General features: G+C 38.3%; 4 protein-coding genes and 1 pseudogene across 5 annotated transcripts in view; 1 reads left to right on the top strand and 4 right to left on the bottom strand.

Moving 5' to 3' along the window:
• The window catches only part of LOC143711142 (uncharacterized), a 376270-nt gene that overhangs the window by 88754 nt on the left and 266694 nt on the right, over positions 1-20822 (top strand). The window lies entirely within an intron of this gene.
• LOC143711160 (uncharacterized) overlaps positions 1-20822 on the bottom strand; it is a 312783-nt gene that overhangs the window by 104526 nt on the left and 187435 nt on the right. The gene's annotated exons all lie outside the window — the stretch shown is intronic.
• Positions 1-20822, bottom strand: part of LOC143711084 (uncharacterized) — a 276637-nt gene that overhangs the window by 117973 nt on the left and 137842 nt on the right.
• LOC143711153 (uncharacterized) lies at positions 76-2390 on the bottom strand. Its single transcript, XM_077202500.1, has 6 exons — positions 2330-2390; positions 1745-2081; positions 1232-1539; positions 1023-1067; positions 797-877; positions 76-131 (listed from the first exon to the last, which is right to left on the bottom strand). Exons 1-6 carry the CDS (start codon positions 2388-2390, stop codon positions 76-78), a joined length of 888 nt encoding a protein of 295 aa, XP_077058615.1.
• Positions 13825-20822, bottom strand: part of LOC143711009 (uncharacterized) — a 28853-nt pseudogene continuing 21855 nt past the window's right edge. Inside the window, exons 2-4 of the transcript XR_013194725.1 lie at positions 17161-17318; positions 16969-17008; positions 13825-14865 (exon numbers count right to left, since the gene is read on the bottom strand). The product of XR_013194725.1 is annotated as an uncharacterized LOC143711009 (transcript). The remainder of the gene's footprint in view (positions 14866-16968; positions 17009-17160; positions 17319-20822) is intronic.

Raw genomic sequence — 20822 nt, 5'->3', positions numbered from 1 at the left:
AAACAATGAACAGTCCTCTATAAGTTTGTGCTATTTTAAATATTGTTGCAGATTTGTTCAAAACTTAAAAGTATGTTATTGTAATATTGCAGGCATCTTTATTTCCTCTGGGTGTTTCGAATCCTTCCTCCCTGCAAAATAAAAGCATTGACTGACCTCTCGTATAATTCAAAATAAAAGCATTGACTGTCCTCTCGTATAATTCAAAATAAAAGCATTGACTGTCCTCTTGTATAATTCAAAATAAAACCATTAACTGACCTCTTGTATAATTCAAAATAAAGCCATTGACTGACCTCTCGTATAATTCAAAATAAAAGCATTCACTGACCTTTGTATAATTCAAAATAAAGCCATTGACTGACCTCTCGTATAATTCAAAATAAAAGCATTGACTGACCTCTCGCATAATTCAAAATAAAGCATTGACTGACCTCTCGTATAATTCAAAATAAAACCATTGACTGACCTCTCGTATAATTCAAAATAAAAGCATTGACTGACCTCTCGTATAATTAAAAATAAAAGCATTCACTGACCTTCGTTTAATTCAAGATAAAAGCATTGACTGACCTCTCGTATAATTAAAAATAAAAGCATTCACTGACCTTCGTTTAATTCAAGATAAAAGCATTGACTGAACTCTCGTATAATTCAAAATAAAAGCATTGACTGACCTCTCGTATAATTAAAAATAAAAGCATTGACTGTCCTCTCGTGTGTGTTTTTATCATGATTGCAGATTGTTCACATCAGATGAGTGTGAATCATCAGATTGTGTGCGGCTCAAACTCACCAGCTCTTCTTGCATGGATGATCTGAAGAAGAATCACAGTAGGAGCAGCAAACACTGCGATCTCAACAATACTCACAATCACTGCAGGAAACATGAGAGGAAGAAGAGAAACTGTACATGACTGAAGTCAAGGGTATTACACTATCAACAGTTATTGATGAAGCATTTACAGACTGACTGATAGTTTAATGTTATAAAGCTGTCAGTATAAATGAACGTGTCGTACCTCTGTATAATGATGGATTCACTGCTGTCGTTGAATCAGCTTGAGCTGTAAAGGATGAATGTTAGTTTAGATGATTCATACCTGCAGATTTAATATTTTAATGACTTAACAAAAGATAACTCTAGCATTATCCATCATTATAGCATTATCTATCATTATATATAACACATCTAAAGTCTTCTAACAGTGATTCATGAGTGTTTTCTCACCTGAATACTTGACAGTGTGTGTGACTGAGGTCTGGAGTTGATTTCTGTGAGTAAGCTGACATCTCCACTCTCTGTTGTTATCTTCATTCAGGAGTGTTGTAGTCAGAGTGATAATACAGTGATATTGATGTGATGATAATATCTGATATCTGGAGTCTCTCTTCAGATCAACACCAGTCTGATTCACCCACAACAGATCAAATCCTTTATAACTGACCCAATCATCACAGGAGAATCCAGAATATGAATACAACTGACAGGAGAGAGTCACAGAGCGGCCTGGACTGATCTCAGTCTGTGAGGATGAAGATGATGATGATGATGATGATGATGATGATGATGATGACGATGATGATGATGATGATGATGATGATGATGATGATGATGATGATGATGATGATGATGATGGAGAAACTGAAACTGAACACAAGACACAAATCACAGACTCTTCAATCATCATCTGAGTTTAAGGTAAGAATTGTACAGTAAATTGACCACATAATCATAAACTTAACATGAAGAACATGCAGAAAAACATGTGCATCAGTTCCTTGTTTCTGTCCATTCACATATTGTTGGCAGATGTATAATCCATAATCTTCTTCTGTGACGTTCTTGATGTTCAGAGAGCAGTCAGACTCCAGACTCAGTCTCTCATGTCTCTCTGTGTCTTTCTTCTTTATCCCTAAAGTAATCAGTTCAATTGTCTCTGAATGGTTGCTGTAGGAATGACTGAAGCTGCTGTAGATCCATATAGTTGATTTGCAGTCAGAAAGAGCATTATTACAGGACAGACGCACTTTTTCACCAGAACTGATGAACTCATGAACATCATCCACTCCACTGATACCTGAAATACAAGTACATTTCAGTGATCATTTAATATTAATAAACTAAACTACAAACAAACCCCTGTGACAGCAGGACATTCTCAGTGTCAGATGTTAGTTATCCGGGAATAAAACTGTATTTGCAAATGTGACAGTGACTCTGAGATCAGAACCATGCCAGACCATCTCTATTAAACATTTCTTATGTATGTATATTTATATTTAACCCTTTCCTGTGAGTTTACAGAGCATGTAGAAATGTGTTTACCTGTGAGAAGTGAAGAGAGAATGATCAGTCCCAGCAGACACAGATCACACTTATCAGACATTTCTGTTTCTGACAGTGTTTCCTTCTGTTGAACATCATCAGCCCTCAGTAAAAATGGTTCAGCAATACCTTGACTTCATGTGTAGAGACTCAGGTCCTCACCAGCTTCTACAAATAAACTGTATGAAGCAACCTGCTAAAATGAAGAGGAACTACCAACAGAATTCACAGCCATCCTCAGTGTAAACACGGTTCAGAGATGATCACTGCTCGATGTGGTCAAACTAACTGAGTACTGAGGAACATGAGTAACATGTTTCCAAACCTCAACAGTGAGCGCACAGCTCTGAAAACACAATGGAAGACATGTAATGTCACAATATAAGCACAGCCCACAATTCCACAGTCACCTTGCTCAATTAAAACCAGACTAAAGGTTACACAAGCGTTTACAATACACAGACTAACAAAGGGGAAGCAAAATGAAAAATAAAATCCTTCATATATTGCCTTAAACAGTTTTTTTTTTTTGGGGGGGGGGGGGGGGTTTGGGATTAAAGAAAAATTTGCAAGAACCATTGCAAAATTATTTTAAATAGATTAAGAAAGCCACCACTACTGGTCACATCTATGGTTAGATTGATTTGTTTAGACCCAGTGAAGTCGTGTCCCACCACTTTTTCTCAGGATCGATATTGTCCCCCACCACTTTTTGAAACATTGAGGCACGGATGTACCTAATGCAAATAAATAAAACATCTCCAGTTAACTAGCAGAGCATTCATTTAGTTTGCTATTAAATAAGAGATCTAGCACTGAAATGTGTCGTTTTTGAACTCAAGCTGAGCACTCGTTGCCGCGGCGATCAGTTGTTCTCTTCTCTGTGGCGCGCGCAGTCTTCACTCGAACGATTTCTTCAATCTATCGCCGTTGCGGAGACTCTCTCTATTTATTTCGGTGAAATCACAAAATAAAATGCACACAAACGTGTCCCTGCTTGATATAGACTGTAACCACTGATTAAACATATTCAGTTTTGATGAAAGAAAAAAAATACTATACGAGTGCGGATTAGAACCCGTAACCTCTGACACACTTGGCAAAAGATCAACCACTAGACCATTTAAGAAGCGTTTTGACAAGTGGCTGCACACCAGGCCGCCGGATGGTGTTGCTAAGAACTTGCAATGTAAAACTATTATCAGACCGGCCATCGCGGCCTCGAAACACTACCGGCCCAACAGGAAAAGTCCCGAACTCTCCCGATTGCCATTCCGCCCCTGGTCACTGTCATTACGAGTTCATTTGGTTCAGATTAGTTTGATTAATCATCCTCATTTGTGTTTGCTATATAAGTTGGTCCCTCACATCTATTTTCTGTCCAAACACATTACGTTAAGTTGTGTTTGTCTTCGCTTGTTTCCCTACCTGAGGTATTGTGATTAAACTTTGAGTGTTATGAACTTGATCCGTCTGTCTTTGCTTTCCTGCCCTGAAGCACAACATGAGAGTTAGGTTTATAGTGTGATTTTACTTAGTAAGCTATTTTTAACTTATTTAATAAGATCTAACCAGTAAAAGTTTTATAATTTTCATTTAATGTTTTAAACAATGTAGTTGTTTAAAATTAACTTCTGTATGACTTAGCTCTTGTCTAACTCAGAGACAATTTGGATAATTTTGGAGAACTGAAATAGTTCATATAATGGATCCATCACAGGTTTTCTTTCTAATTAACTACTACCATACTTAATAGTTACAGAGAAATAATTACACAGATTTTCATGATTTGCCAGAATTTCTTTTTGCCCTGTATTGCGAGCTTTAATTGAATTGCATGAGTATATTCTGACCTGGTTTTGCAAAGCTACTTATCACACATTCTCTCTTATTTAGTGAACTGTTGCAACTATTAACACATTTTAGCGTCTATTGTTGTAATGTCTGCATTTGGATTTTAAAACCCTCCAGTTTCTTCAATAATAAGCCCTAGATTGTTTATTTTTACAATGTACTTCGTGAGAATCCCTAAAGTCTATAGTATTAAGAGATTTAACTCTTTTCAATTTACATGCACCGAAAATATTTTCAAATAAATCAGTAACTAATCAAACTGAGAGATTTATATCAATACTCAGCCCTTTAGTGTGATTCAATCGAATAAAATCATCAAAATCACCACTTAACCAGATTCTTACTAGACTGAAACCATTAGTTGGTCCACATCTTCTTCCAGGTGTGATCATCTCATTCGCCCCGTGGACGTTCCCTCTTCACCACGGTGACACTTTGCGAGCCGTGGCAATGGGCTTTCTTTCGTTGGCGAGGAGGGACGTTACAATTACGTGCCCTTGATCCCCCACGTTATGCTGTGTGGGGTTGTTGAGGCTTGTTCGTGTAGTTTAGGCTTGGACCCAGATGTCACACTCTTCAACCATTTTGTTGATGCTTGCAAGATGCAACCGCACCCCCACTGGTTCTTATTGGTGGAGTGAACCATTTCCTGGCTGCTGTCACCTGTGAATGCAGACCTTAAGTATTTTTTGTTAGTGACAACGTCTATTAATTCATTTAATCTGGCTGGTCGTCCTTTTTGTTGACATCTGTGGAAATTTTGTGTGGGCTGAGCGATGTCCTGGCACTTTTTGAGCTCTCATACTTTCTTTGAACTTGAACCCATTGCCCATTGAACTTTCATTTCCATACAAACAATGAAACTCCATTTCAAATTTATTCTCAACATTTAGCCAATTCAACTGTTTCTCGAGTTCACTCAGTAGCATATGCCTTTGCTCATTTTAACAGTAACAAGACAATATTTTATACATTTGGAACAGAATCAGTTCTGTTCGATCCAATCCATCATGACATCCTGCAAAAGAAAAAAGTTAAATGTGGGGTTGACAGAGCAAGTTCGCTTGCTCTCTGCCTTCCCGCGTTATGCGCTGCGCAGGTGAGGCACTGCTTCTTTCTGCCACAACAATAACTCAGGCCAGAATAGTTAGCCAAAATCATCCATGGCCTTCATTTTATTGGGCTTATTTTACCCTGTGGGCCCACTTATTAAATTTAGATACAGCTGCTTTGATTGGAATGATATATTTGTCTTTGATGTATCTCCAAACACCATATCTCATTCTCTCACACACACATTCACAACTTTTCAAACCTCTGGCCGGAGCATCATACATTTTTGTTTGCTTCAGCAGATTGTGATCCCCTTGTCACAGTGTCTAAATTTTAGGTTATCAATTGTCCGATGCCAGTCACCATCTGTCACGACACGCACACAAATTGATAGATCCAAGTGCAGTATTTAATAGGGTAATCGTAAGTCATCCAGGCAAAGGGTCAAAATCATACAAAGGCAGTCCAAAACAAGAAACAAACAGGCAAAAGATCTCCAAAGTGCTGGTGACATAAAACAAGGATTCCATGACAGTGAATGAAACAGACAGGGTAAAAATATGCAGATACTAACAAGGTGACGGGAAACAGCTGTGTGCAATGATCAATGAGTGACAGAACAGGATGATGGGAAATGTAGTATATTGAATGACACCGTGGTGGAAGAGGACCTCTGGTGGTTAACCAGGGAAACACAAACCAGACACTGTGACACCCTCAGCTTGGTTTAACACTGCAAATGCAAAACCTTCAAAAATGGAATAGATTAAATTATTTAAAATAATCATATAGACCTAGGCCTGCAAATTTAATTTACATTTCTCAAATGCAATATGTTTTTTATTGTGCGATTACAATTTTCGAAATTTTTGTTGTTGCTCATGAGCTACTTAGAAGAATATTGAAGATCTCTACACAATCTTGGATCCATGGCCCCAAAAAAACAATTCTATATATCATATATCATATATCACATTCCTATATCATACCCCTTGCAATAACAGCATTTGTGATTTCAAAAGGTTTTTTTTTTTTTTTTTTTTTTTTTTTTATAAATATTGAATCTAGAAAATTACATTTAAACGAAATGGAGTGACCAATATTGTTGGGGCTGAACTGCAACGTAGGGCTGGACTGGTACCTATTGAAAGCAGATTCAGAAATGTTAGTTTAACAGAGAATACAAAGAACTGCTGTGAGACCAGTGAATAATCAAAAGGAATCAAGTTAATATAATAATGAACAAAATTTAAAGCATCTCTGTAGTTATTATGAAGGCCTTGTGTTGAGGTTTATGGGCTCCATTGCTTCTCTCCTCAGTCTGGTTTTTGATCCATCCTGCCACAAAATTGCATAATGCATAGCAAAATTGTCCTTAGGAAAAGTCTCAAGTGAAATTTTCACCTTTTCCTGCACTGAATCAGTCTGTATCCATGCTGACCCCTCTCAGAAGTGTCATCTTTCTCTTTCAGGAGGAACTGAAGGCCCATCAGCCACTTTCTCTTCTTCTCTCTTAAGTCATCTCATTAAACTTCAGTCTATTCACACTGTCAAGGCAGCTTTTCCAGAAGTTATCTGGTCTAAAATGTGAACACTCAGAAAAGCGCAAAAATTGAATTAAACCTATAGCTCTTCATTTAACCATCTCTTTACAATGTCTCTTAATTTCAGAAGACTCTTCTGGTTTAACAAAGCAGTTCCACATTCAATTAATAAGCCAATGTTCTACTTACCAGAAAAAACAAGCAGATTCTTCCTTGCAAATGCAGGAAAAAACAATAAAATAAATTAATATAGAGAATTGTGTATAATAAAATGGTAAAGAATTTCGTGTCTTTTGTCTCTTACTAGGATGTACATATAGGAGGTTCGTGGCCAAACAGCCATACAAATAAGCTGCCATTGTACGCATAATGACTCGGACTTGAAAAGGCCATGATTCGCCAGAGCAAATTACAGTATCTGACATCGTACTTACTAGTTCACACACCTCTTTTATGTTAATTTTAGTGATCTCCAACTGGCGAAGTCGAACATCATTAGTGTCGACGTGAATGATAATCTTAGATAATTTACGATTAGCATTAGCCAGCACTTTTAAATTTGCTTTGATATCAGGCGCTCTGGCTCCCAGCAAACATGTGACTATGGTGGCTGGTGTCTCTATTTTCACGTTCACTAAGCTAATCATATCCAAAGCAGATCCAACTCACCACAGTCGTCTGATGGACTCTTAAAATGTGCGAGCACTAGAGAGAAAAAAAACACTGCAAGCATTGATGGCAGGTTAACAGGCTAGAGAAAGCGATTTAGATTAAAGCTAGTGATGTCAGATTAATGTGACAGACAATATTAGATAATAACAGATATATTGTGATTAAGTTGTATTAAGAAATTTTAACAGCAAGGAAAGATAGAAAATAGAGATTAAAAAACAAAGGAGCAAAAATTTGGAGCAACGAACGAAATCCAAACAGGAAACCGCTGTTGCACTCAAGGCCCCACCTCCATGCAGATGGGGGTGGTGATGGCGCAGTGGATAAGACACATACCTTTGGTGTGAGAGACCCGGGTTCGAATCCACTGTGATACACCAATGTGTCCCTGAGCAAGACACTTAACCCCTAGTTGCTCCAGAGGCGTGCGACCTCTGACATATATAGCAATTGTAAGTCGCTTTGGATAAAAGCGTCAGCTAAATGTAAATGATGAGTCCGCCTACTGGGATGAAATTCAAAAACTCTCCACCTGGTGCTTCACTACACTGTAAAAAAAGATTAGTCGACTCAACTTAACTAAGTCAAGTCATCTTGTTGCTTGGACTGAGTTAATTTGAGTCAACGTATAGTGTCAAGTTTATTACACTTCAAAACACGAATTGATGCAACATGCAGTCTGTTGACTCAACTTCCTGAACATTACTTAAAACATTACTTAAGAAAACTAAAAAAAGATGTTGGTTGAACTTATGTTGGTAAATGGACTGCATTTATATAGTGCTTTAAACAGACCCATGGGCAACAAAGCGCTTTACATATTGCCTCGCATTCACCCATTCATTCACTGACGGCGGTGTCAGCCATGCAAGGCACCATCCAGCTCGTCGGGAGCAGCTGGGGTTTGGTGTCTTGCTCACGGACACCTCAACAATTGGTCAGGTGGAACCAGGGATTGGACAACCAACCTTCCGGTTTGTAGACTACCTACATGAACTACTGAGCCACTGACGCTCGGATTTTATCAAGTTAGGGCAACATTATTATTATTTTCTCATGCTCTATTGCCAAGTAACAAAAATTTAAGCAAACTAATAACTACAAACAATCTACATGAGAATTGGCCAGTCAAACTTAACACTGACACTCCGGCGGTGCTAGCCAGCTAGCGCTACATGCTAAAGTATTTCCAAAAAACGAACAAACATGAAATATTCATCACAGGTTATGTTGACGGATAATTTGAGATGGAGAGACATTAGACAACTGCACATTACCAACACTGTAATTTTTTTACAAATTTTACAACGACTTCAAACTTGGCCCAACTAATCAGAATCAAGGACCAGAACTAACAGTTTTATAATAAAAGACAAATAAATTTTGATTTCATGGCAACTTTTAACTTTTCGAACTTTTTTTAGCAGTATTCTACCCAGTTCTTTTTGCTATATATTCAATGCCGTTCAAAAGTTTGGGGTCGGTAAGATTTTTTATGTTTTTAAAAGAAGTCTATTCTGCTCACCAAGGCTGTATTTATTTGATTAAAAATACAAATCACACTCAGTAATATTGTGAAATATTATTTCAATGTAAAACAGCTGTTGTGAATGTGAATATATAGTAAAGTGTAATTTATTCCTGTGATCAAAGCCGAATTTTCAGCATCATTACTCCAGTCTTCATAGAAATCACACTAATATGATGATCTGATGCTCAAGAAACAATTTTCATTATCATCAATGTTGAAAACAGTTATTTACATTTTTATTTCAGGATTCTTTGATGAATAGAAAGATCAAAAGAACAACATTTATCTGAAATAGATTTTTTTGTAACATTAAACACTACCGTTGAAAACTTTGGGGTCAGTAAGAATTTTTATTTTATTTTTTGGGGGAAGACTGCAGTAATGATGCTGAAAATTCAGCTTTGATCACAGGAATAAATTACACTTTACTATATATTTACATAGAAAACAGCTGATTTACATTGAAATAATATTTCACAATATTACTGGGTTTGTTTTGTATTTTTAATCAAATAAATGCAGCCTTGTGAGCAGAAGAGACTTCTTTTAAAAACATTAAAAATCTTACCGACCCCAAACTTTTGAACGGCAGTGTATATATATATAAAAATAAATAAAATAAGAACATAATTAACATTGCTTTAAATTCTGAACAGTAAAATACAGGTCCTTCTCAAAAAATTAGCATATTGTGATAAAGTTCATTATTTTAATGTAATGATAAAAATTAAACTTTCATATATTTTAGATTCATTGCACACCAACTGAAATATTTCAGGTCTTTTATTGTTTTAATACTGATGATTTTGGCATACAGCTCATGAAAACCCAATCTCAAAAAAATAGCATATCATGAAAAGGTTCTCTAAACGAGCTATTAACCTAATCATCTGAATTAACTAATTAACTCTAAATACCTGCAAATGATTCCCGAGTAGGGCTGCACGATTAATCGCACGATGTTGTTATGCGCATCTAATCAGTAAAGCCGGTTCCTTGATTAGTAGTAAATCTCCATCACCTGCTTTCAGATGGACGATATGATGCAGATATGAGTGTTAAATTAACACTCAAGAGTGTTAAAGTTAATGAGATAATTAAGTGATTAATTTAGTGCTCATTGAGCATTATTGAAGACACCTGATGATAACAAGCAGAATCACTGAAGGAGAAAATCTAAAATTGTAAGCCACCGTTATGGCGATAAGTGTTTGCTTTAGTTGGACTCTTGATCCTTATACTTTAAGTTTACATTTTCTCTGTCAGCTGTTATTGATTTATTACAGTCAAATGAACAAAGACAAGTATGATCTGATAGTGTTGGTTATGTTATGACATAATCATACTGTGATCTGAAAATTGAAACTCATTCAGATGATCTGGTTTAACTTGATAGCAACAGTTTAATGGTTATGCGGCATATGATAATTGTATTTTTCTTATAATCCAAAACATTTAATAATAATTGTCCTGATCAAATCACTTTCAAATGCATTTATTTAGAAACACAGACATCAATAATCAGCCTGTGAATCTCAACCGTGGTGACAATAATAATCCTTGTTGCCACCAATCACAACTCATTAATGGCTCCCATCATGCATTGCGGTATGAATAAATTATGATCTGAATTGTCTATGTAATTTACATTTCCTAATTGAATATTCTGCTCGTCACCATTGTTGAGATGCAGTGACTGAATCTTGATATCTGTGTGTGCCTAAAAGAAAGATTTTTTTTTTTTTTACAACTTTTAAGAACTCCTTTATATTATATCTCAAATTCTGGATATTTATGCAGAAACTCAGTTATGCTGTAACCAACAACATAAATCAAAATCGTAAAGTTCAAATAATGACAATGACTGTCATATTATAACCAACACCATCAGATCACTTTTATATTTGTTCATCTGGCAGTTATAACTCAGATACATCAACCAAACAAAATCTAAAGTTAAAAATGTAAGGGTCAAGAGCCCAACTAAAGCAACCACTCATCTCCATAATGGTGACCTGAAATTCCGGTTTTCTCCTTCAGTGATTCTGCTTCAGGTGTCTTCAATAATGCTCAATCATCACTCAATTAATCACTTAAATATCTCATTAACTTTAACACTCTTGAGTGTGGACTCATATATACTCCCAGGAGTGTTAATTTAACACTGAGTTTTTGCTGAGTACAAAGAGCCGTAGTTAACTGTCAAGCTGAGCCATATCGCATTAAATATCGTTGGCGATATGTCCTCGATTTTAACGCGATTTGGCTCAGCTTGTCAGTTAACTACGGCTCTTTGTAGTAAATGCCGCTCCATCTGAAAGCAGGTGAAGGTGATTTACTACTAATCAAGGAACCCGGCTTTACTGATTAGATGCGCATGACAACATCGTGCGATTAATCGTGCAGCCCTATTCCCGAGGCTTTTAAAAACTCCCAGTCTGTTTCATTACTCAAAACCGCAATCATTGGTAAGACTGCCGACCTGACTGCTGTCCAGAAGGCCATCATTGACACCCTCAAGCAAGAGGGGAAGACACAGAAAGAAATTTCTGAACAAATAGGCTGTTCCCAGAGTGCTGTATCAAGGCACCTCAGTGGGAAGTCTGTGGGAAGGAAAAAGTGTGGCAAAAAACGCTGCACAACGAGAAGAGGTGACCGGACCCTGAGGAAGATTGTGGAGAAGGACCGATTCCAGACCTTGGGGGACCTGCGGAAGCAGTGGACTGAGTCTGGAGTAGAAACATCCAGAGCCACCGTGCACAGGCGTGTGCAGGAAATGGGCTACAGGTGCCGCATTCCCCAGGTCAAGCCACTTTTGAACCAGAAACAGCGGCAGAAGCGCCTGACCTGGGCTACAGAGAAGCAGCACTGGACTGTTGCTCAGTGGTCCAAAGTACTTTTTTCGGATGAAAGCAAATTTTGCATGTTATTCGGAAATCAAGGTGCCAGAGTCTGGAGGAAGACTGGGGAGAAGGAAATGCCAAAATGCCTGAAGTCCAGTGTCAAGTACCCACAGTCAGTGATGGTCTGGGGTGCCATATCATGGTAAATGGTAAATGGACTGCGTTTATATAGCGCTTTAACAGACCCAATGGCCACCAAAGCGCTTTACATGACCACACGACCATATCAGCTGCTGGTGTTGGTCCACTGTGTTTTATCAAGGGCAGGGTCAATGCAGCTAGCTATCAGGAGATTTTGGAGCACTTCATGCTTCCATCTGCTGAAAAGCTTTATGGAGATGAAGATTTCATTTTTCAGCACGACCTGGCACCTGCTCACAGTGCCAAAACCACTGGTAAATGGTTTACTGACCATGGTATTACTGTGCTCAATTGGCCTGCCAACTCTCCTGACCTGAACCCCATAGAGAATCTGTGGGATATTGTGAAGAGAAAGTTGAGAGATGCAAGACCCGACACTCTGGATGAGCTTAAGGCCGCTATCGAAGCATCCTGGGCCTCCATAACACCTCAGCAGTGCCACAGGCTGATTGCCTTCATGCCACGCCGCATTGAAGCAGTCATTTCTGCAAAAGGATTCCCGACCAAGGATTGAGTGCATAACTGAACATAATTATTTGAAGGTTGACTTTTTTTGTATTAAAAACACTTTTTTTATTGGTCGGATGAAATATGCTAATTTTTTAAAATAGGAATTTGGGGTTTTCATGAGCTGTATGCCAAAATCATCAGTATTAAAACAATAAAAGACCTGAAATATTTCAGTTGGTGTGCAATGAATCTAAAATATATGAAAGTTTATATATTTAATTTTTATCATTACATTATGGAAAATAATGAACTTTATCACAATATGCTAATTTTTTGAGAAGGACCTGTAAATATCTATAGTAAATGAAACCTGTCACAGTCACCACCGATCATCGTCACTGTCAGTCATCGTCTCTGTCACTGTCATGAGTTAGTCCCCGTCTGCACTACAGTTCCCAGCATCCTCCTTGGCCCACACCTGCACCTCCTTCACCATTACACGCACCTGCCAGCAATCATCATCACCCACCGTCTTCAGCTGTTGTCTTCATTGTTCACCTTTGTAGTTCCTTTCTGTTCAGTCAGTCTCTGACCGTTCTACTTTGTATCAAGTGTGTGTGTGAACCTTCTACCTGTCTGTACCTGTGCCAGTTGTAATAGGTAATAAGTTTAATAAGTAAACACATCGCTATTGAAACTTCTGACTCCTCTGCTCCTTCTACCTGCACCCCACCCTGACAAAACCGCAATGTTTGAACAAAACAAATATAAAATATTTATTTGTAAATACACCTTTGTGCAGGCGTTTTTTTGTTTTGTTTTATATACATGAGATAAGATACAATAAGAACAAAAAAGCAAAGTACAAAGGGTCAAATCAATTAAATAAATATAAAATAAAACAAAAATACACTGAATAGTTTTATAGATTAATGCTTATTAAAGCTAAAGTTATTAATTCAAGAGCTGTGAGTATTTTTCTCTTTGCATTTAGTTGTTTGATTCAATTTAATTGCGCAATCGTCAGCCGCCTTATTGTGGACTGTAGAGTTTAAATATAGGTAGGTGAATGCTCATCCACTATGGGGCTCCAGTAAGAAGCGTGACAGGAGACAGGGAACTGTTAAACTCTTTATAGATTTGAATGTTCACACACATTGGCATCATCCAGCTGTAATAAGTTCTCTATTATATGTACAAAGTATTGAATGTGTGTGTTTTTTTTTTAGAATAAATAGAATAAAAAGATACATCAGTGTGTATGTAATAACTTTAAGTTGCACAAACATAAACAGCAACTCACTACTGACACGTTATTTATATATAAATCAACGTCACATAGGATTAACAGCTGCAACCATACACGAGAATCATGGCTGTTTGGAAACTAATTGGTTTCTCCACTACGTGGTTTCTCCACTGAATGGATCTTCATGTGTATCTTCAGATGACTTTTAAAAGAGAAACTATTTCCACACTGATCACACGTGTGCGGCTTCTCTCTGGTGTGGATCCTCTTATGTTTTTTCAGATTTGATGACAGACTGAATCTCTTGTCACAGTGTGAACACTTGTAAGGTTTTTCTCCAGTGTGAATTCTCTGGTGCAGTTTTAAATGATCAGCTGTAATAAAAGTCTTCTCACATTCAAAGCACATGTACTCTCTCACACCAGTATGTATTTTCTGATGTGTATATAAACTTTGCAGCTGTGAAAAACTCTTGCCACACACAGAACATGAATGTGGCTTCTCCTTAGTATGAACTGTCAGGTGTTTCTTCAGGTCTGATGCTTTAAGAAATGTTTTGCCACACTGATCACATGTGTACGGCTTCTTCTCTCCGGTGTGGATCTTCATGTGAGTGTTAAGACTATCTTTGTATGGGAAAGTCTTTTCACACTGATCACAAATGAATGGCTTCTCTCCAGTATGAACTCTCATGTGACGCTCAAGACTTTGTTTGTATGTGAAACTCTTCCCACATTGATCACATGGGAACGGTTTCTCTCCGGTGTGGATCCTCATGTGACTCTTAAAGTGTGTTAAATGACTGAAACTATTCCCACATTGATGGCACGTGAAAGGCTTTTCTCCGGTGTGGATCCTCATGTGAACATTAAGGGATGATAATTGACTGAAACTCTTCCCGCACTGATCACATGTGAACGGCTTCTCTCCGCTGTGAACTCTCATGTGAATATCAAGATTATGTTTGCATGTGAAACTCTTCACACACTGAGTGCAGGTGAAAGATTTCTTGGCTCTTCTTTTCTTTAAAAATATCTTTTTAGTCTTTGAGTGACTCAAAGGTTTTTCTCCAGGTTCGACATGATGTTTCTCCACCACTTCACTCAGTTCTTCACTCTCCTCACTCTCTTCCATCAGGTCTTACATGAAAGAAAAACTTTAATTTTAAAATTTCAAGTCAAGGGTCAAGAGCTCAACTAAAGCAAACACTGACCACCATCATGGTGACTTAAAATACATTTCATTAAAACGGAAATTAAATAAAGTAAATCTGGTTATTAATAAGTGAAGCTAGTAATGGTGTTTGTGGAGTTGTTTAATCCTCCTCTGCTGAGATCTTCAGAGATCTAATGTCCTCTTTTCTATTCAGTTGATTTCATCTAAGGCTGTGGCTGAAGTCAGTTAGTGCTCATCAACCAACACTTAATTATCTCATTAACTTCAACACTACTTCAATGGTACTTTAACTCTGTAGTGTGCACAAATATGAACACTGAGCAGTGTTAATTTAACATATGTTCTAAGAGCAGTGCGCAGTTTGTTTATAGACAGATCATGGAGTCAGTCACAGCATCTTTCGGAGCCCAGCTCCCGCAACAGATCCAGCACCACTACCGTGGAAACGGGAGAACAGAGACTGGTTGATTACACTTGAATTGCTTTTTAAGGTTTAACTTTTGATTTTTTAATGTTTGTTAAACGAGTTTAAATGTAGGCAGTAAAATGTTAAAACAAAATGTCATCTGAAATAAAGGAAGATATCATGTAGCATAAACGTCGTTGTCGTGTATTTTTACAAAGTTTTAGATGATTACGTTTTTTTTTTTTTTACAGTAAGTTTGATTTGAGTCAGAAGTAGGCTATTTGGTCATTCTTTATTAATTACTAGTGGGTTCCCTATATTTTCACTTTAGAATACTGTTTCAGGTTATAAGTAATTCCTGAAGAATTATCTAATAATGCTTTATTAATAACTAATAAGTTTCCTATATTTTCACTTTAGAATATGGTTTCAGGTTATAAGTAATTCCTGAAGAATTATCTAATAATAATACAAATTCCTGTAGAAATATTTGATAATTATTAATTAATTTCTAATAAGTTCACTATATTTTCATTTTCATTTATGAATTTACTCAATGGTATTCTATGCTGAAGAATACAGACACACACAGTAATGTATATAAAATATAAGAACTAATCTGAGGTTAGTTATGGCAATCCACTTGAGTGGGGTTCCTTTTCGAAGATGATTTCTTACAGAACACACTCACAAAACCACACAAGCAAAAACCTCTTTTACATTTACATGAATTTGTTAAAACTGTATTTTCATAATACTACTTCTATTAATAACAATAGTAAATAAGGAAGGTCACAACTCAATGTAGTTTTGTATGACTGTTCATGAGTTACTTCATAGCTATTATCATGTTACTTCATACTCTCTCACCCCGTCATCTCTCCTTCCTCTCATCCCCTCATGCCTTTATGTTTCTCTGAGTCAGTACAGTAAAACCCTTTCACACAGCGCGTTGATCCCGGGAAATTGCCAGAACACCTTCTGAGTGAACGCAAACACGACCCAGGATGGATGCCGGGATCAATGCCGGGTTGGGGACCTAGTAACATTGCCGGGATCAGTCCCGGAACGCGGGCTGTGTGAACAAAAGCCGTAATCAATGCCGTGTCGTAATGATGGCGCTGAAGCCGGGATCGTTCGCCAGCGTAAAACGGTACGTAATGCCCTAAAAAAAATGCACAAACTGGTTTCCAGAGAGAGAAATCGCAGCCCATAAGCAAACTATGTTTGTGTATACATTAGTGGTACATTTGAGTCAGTTGAAACATTCCTTTCCTTGTAAAGAACATACCAACTGAAGTATCTCTGCTCAGTGAACGTGGCATTGCACACATACCTCTAACATATACAAACATATTCTGACCTCACAAAATTCATTCTTAAATTATTATGAAAATGAATAAAGAAAAATAATACTAAAAATAATATTATGGTGTTCATACATACTGATCAACACATCTTCCTTAGTAGTTAACAGAAGTGAATAAGTAGTTAATGAAGAATTACCTATTAGCTCTTCAATAATTCCTTATTAGTTATGCAGTAAGTAAGAAACAGTATTCTAAAGTGTTACCAAAAAATCTATAAGTGAAGAAGTGTTTGAATGTTTCTAACATGAATGTTCTTCAGCATCATGAATGAATGAAGAATAAACACCAACCTCTTTGTTCTTCAGGATCTTCAGTGTGTTTCAATCTGCAGGTTCTGGATCACTCGTGTTCTCACTGTCCTCTTTAATAAACTCAGTCTTTACAGATTTCAGCTCTTCCTGATGCATTGATGCTCGTCTTCACTTGTAGCCGATGGGACTATTCCAGAATTTATTAGAGAATTACAGAGGGAAGAGCTTCACTGACCATGTGACTGATGTGGGAGGAGCTGATATGATGATATAATAGTTGTGGGAGGAGCTGATCTGATGATGTGACTGATGTGGGAGGAGCTGATCTGATGATGTGACTGATGTGGGAGGAGCTGATCTGATGATGAAATGCAGTAGGAGGAGCTGATCTGACAAAATCAAAATACACAAGTTACTAAGTTTGTTTTTATACTAATTGACAACATAATATAAATAATGTAATGTAATTTAAATTCTTGAAAAAATAAATAGTGGAAAGAAAAACAATTGAAAGCACCAACAAATACCTCAGTCTGTTGACACCAATGAAATGAGCTTTAAGTGGAAATTTCCTGGAGATCTGAAGACTTCAGCATACTAAATTAGGTAAAAACAAACTTTTGAAATACAATAAAGAGTATTTGCAGCACAGGACTCCAGGCTAATAGTTGAGAGCAGTTATTTTAATCATAAATGTACTATTGTTTTGCATTAATAAGTGCAGTTACTAATAATAGCATATGTTTGTTTATTAGAAATTGAACAGTAAAGCACTGAGCTTAAATTGATATGCAGATAAAATGAGCATTTATTGACAACAGTAACATGTAAAAACCTCACTTTTATAGGGAAAATGTAAATATTATGTGTAATTCAGACACAATCTGAAAATAAGTTTTTGTTTTGCATAAGATTAAGTGACTTTTTATCTTGTTTGCCACAAAGTGTTAGTTGTTATACATCTTTAAACTTAAGGCATGAAGTGTGTCACCATTGTTGAGATTCATATGCTGATTCTTGATGTCTGTGTATTAAAAAAAATCCAAAACATATTTAAAAATCTAAATGTAGAGTGATCTATGCCAACCAAATGATATTGGTGAAAATCTATCAATATCAAGTAAGTTTTGATCAGTTAAAAGACTTAGCAACTATTAATAATAAGAGAGATTTCATGACCTTTCAGTTGATTTCATCTAAGGCTGTGGCTGAAGTCAGTTGTAGTTCTTGTGTTTCTCTTTCCTTCTGTGATTCTGCTTGTTATCAGCAATAAAAAATAAAGAGTTCTAAATTCATCTTTAACATCTGTCTGTTATTCAGATATTTTTTTTTAAATGTTACTCATTTTAAATGGTTGAATTTTAAGGAATTCATTTTGATTCATTCTTACTCAATTCTAATTTGTTTAATTCAATTAATAATATTGTTTGTGATCTGTTGCCACAAATCTATTGAGTAGATATGGCGTATTATTTTTTACAGTGTGCTTTTGTTTCTCCTCTTTTTAAAGGGGGGGATTCACCGCAGTTAAACAATTATAGGCCAATATCTAAACGGTGTGTTTTATCTAAGGTTTTGGAGAAATTAGTGAATGAACAATTAAAAACCTTCCTGGACTTAAACAATACTCTTCTTCCTTCTCAGTCTGGTTTTAGAAAGCAGCATAGCACTGTCACTGATGCAGTGGTTCTCAACTCCATTCCTCGGGACCCACTGCTCTGCACATTTTGTATGTCTCTCTTATCTGACACACTCAGTTCAGATCATAGAGTCTAGAGTCTCTCCTAATGAGCTGATGATCTGAATCAGGTGTGTTAAATAAGGAGACATACAATATGTGCAGACTCAGAGCAGTGGATCCCGAGGACTGGAGTTGAGAACCACTGCTATAAAGTGTTTAGTGATATTATTAATGCCTGAGACTGTAAACTAATTTGTATGTTTGACTGAATTGTTTGCTTTTTTTCTTATTGTATAGCCTCTTGTACCTTTTACTTATACTTTTATAATGGCTATTATTGATAAAAACTTAAATTTAACAAAAAGAGACAGGGTTTAGTTTTGTTATTTTTAATTTTATTACAGTGAAGATAATCAGAGTAGCCTAAAAATGCACATACTGGCTGAACCATATTAATATGTTTAATATTTTTTAAATTTTAATGAAAAGAGGCAGGGTTGAGCTTTATATTTCGTTTTGTCATGCTAACGTTATACATGCAGTGAATATAATTAATACGCGTTGCCTGAACCACATTTGTGTGGCTAAGATTTCTTTAAATGAAAACGAAAAGAGGCAGTGTGGTGTGTTATAACACATTTAGTTCTCTTACGAGAGTATCTCTCGTACTGTGTAATATCTTACGCTATGGGGAAAACCTCTTTTCCACGAGATATTGAAGCCAAAAATTATCCTTAATTTTGAATTAATGCAAAACGCTGTGCAGCAGCATGCAGACATAGGCAAGACGGCTTGCGTGCCTATTGGCTGCCCTGCGGCAACAGCAGCAGCCTATCGAGAGTGGCCCTGCGTGACACATACCCAATGGGGGCTCTTCGCGCCCATTTCGTCACGTCCCACCAGAAAGGGCGTGGTCTCGCCCTATAAATATGGCTCGATTAGGCTGGTACACTGATTTTCATCTCTTCAGCGAAGCATCACGCATCGCTGGATCTGGAGTGAGAAGCCGCGCCGTCTGAGATAAGCACACAGCGGGACGAGCCTTTGAGTCTGAAGTCGCTGGCATCGCCGCCTTTAGCCGCCGTACCTGCTACGCTTTCCGGCGTCATATCCTTTTCTAGTGTGTGTGTGTGTTCGACGCTGCGACACACATTTTTTCACTGTCTCTCTCTCTCCTAAAAGAGCTGCGTCTTTTTTCAAGATGCATAGGTCCTGCGGCTCGTGCCGAGCCACACTCAGTGAGGAGGATCGCCATGTCATCTGCGTTTCCTGCCTGGGTGAGGATCATGCGGCTCTCGCTCTCGTCGAAGGCGGATGCCATCACTGTCAGCTACTGCCTATGGTGACTCTGAGGACTCGCCTGGCATCCTTCTCAGAGCCTGCACTTTAGCCGCTGTAAGAAGCGCCGTGCCCAGCGCGGCCCCGAGCCTTCTCCTGCCTGCGAAAGCCTGCCGGTTCGCCCGCCAGCTTCGCCGGCGTCGCTCGAGTCCCTCCCCGACGGACAGCGGCCGCCGCTCGCCGCCGCTTCCGCCATAGAGGTCCACGAAACAGCCGAGGCCTGTTCTCTCCTGGCATCAGATTGTGAGGATTGGGCGAGCTCTGTGGACCTCCCCTCTGCTATCCGCGAGCCTTCAGGAAAACGAGCCGGCATTGAATCAGAGCTGATGCGTCTGCTCTCTCAAGCCGTCGAGAACCTCGGCCTCGACTGGGAGGCGCCCGCGCAGCCCGCGCGCAACCGACTGGACGGATGCTTCCTCAAGAAGGACCACGCACCGTCACAATCCAGGCCCGCGCCTTTTCTTCCTGAGCTTCACGAAGAAGTCACGAGGTCCTGGGGCGCCCCCCTCTCGGCCAGGGTGCGTACTTCTGTCTCGGCTGCATTCTCCTCTGTGGACGGTGCGAAAGATAAAGGGTACCTTTCTCTTCCCCCAGTGGAAGCAGTGGTAGCTTCTCATCTCTGCCCGCTCTCTGCTGGACGGCGAGCGCAGATAACGCTACCATCTAAAGCCTGCCGAGTGACGTCAGCCATGCACGGTCGCGCATACACCGCCGCTGGGCAAGCTGCGTCAGCCTTACAAACTATGGCCATTCTGCAGATCTTCCAGGCCGACCTTCTCCGAAAAATGGACGAGGAAGGCGCGGAATCGATCAGCGTCGCGGATTTGAGGAGCGCTACGGACCTGGCTCTACGCGCTAAATAGTCCGCTGCACA

This window comes from Siphateles boraxobius, unplaced genomic scaffold, assembly GCF_051911475.1.
Source record: "Siphateles boraxobius isolate OS27281-9 unplaced genomic scaffold, OSU_SipBor_1 49, whole genome shotgun sequence".
NCBI classification, from domain to species: domain Eukaryota; kingdom Metazoa; phylum Chordata; class Actinopteri; order Cypriniformes; family Leuciscidae; genus Siphateles; species Siphateles boraxobius.
Note: the sequence above shows the minus strand (reverse complement) of the source record. Positions and strands in the feature narration are given on the sequence as shown.

Coding starts and splice junctions, on each gene's coding strand:
- LOC143711153 (XM_077202500.1), bottom strand. CDS start 2,390: ATGTCTGATAAGTGTGATCTGTGTCTGCTGGGACTGATCATTCTCTCT. Junction 2,082..2,329: donor TCTCTCTTCACTTCTCACAG/GTAAACACATTT, acceptor CTTGTATTTCAG/GTATCAGTGGAGTGGATGAT. Junction 1,068..1,231: donor ACACACTGTCAAGTATTCAG/GTGAGAAAACAC, acceptor CATCCTTTACAG/CTCAAGCTGATTCAACGACA.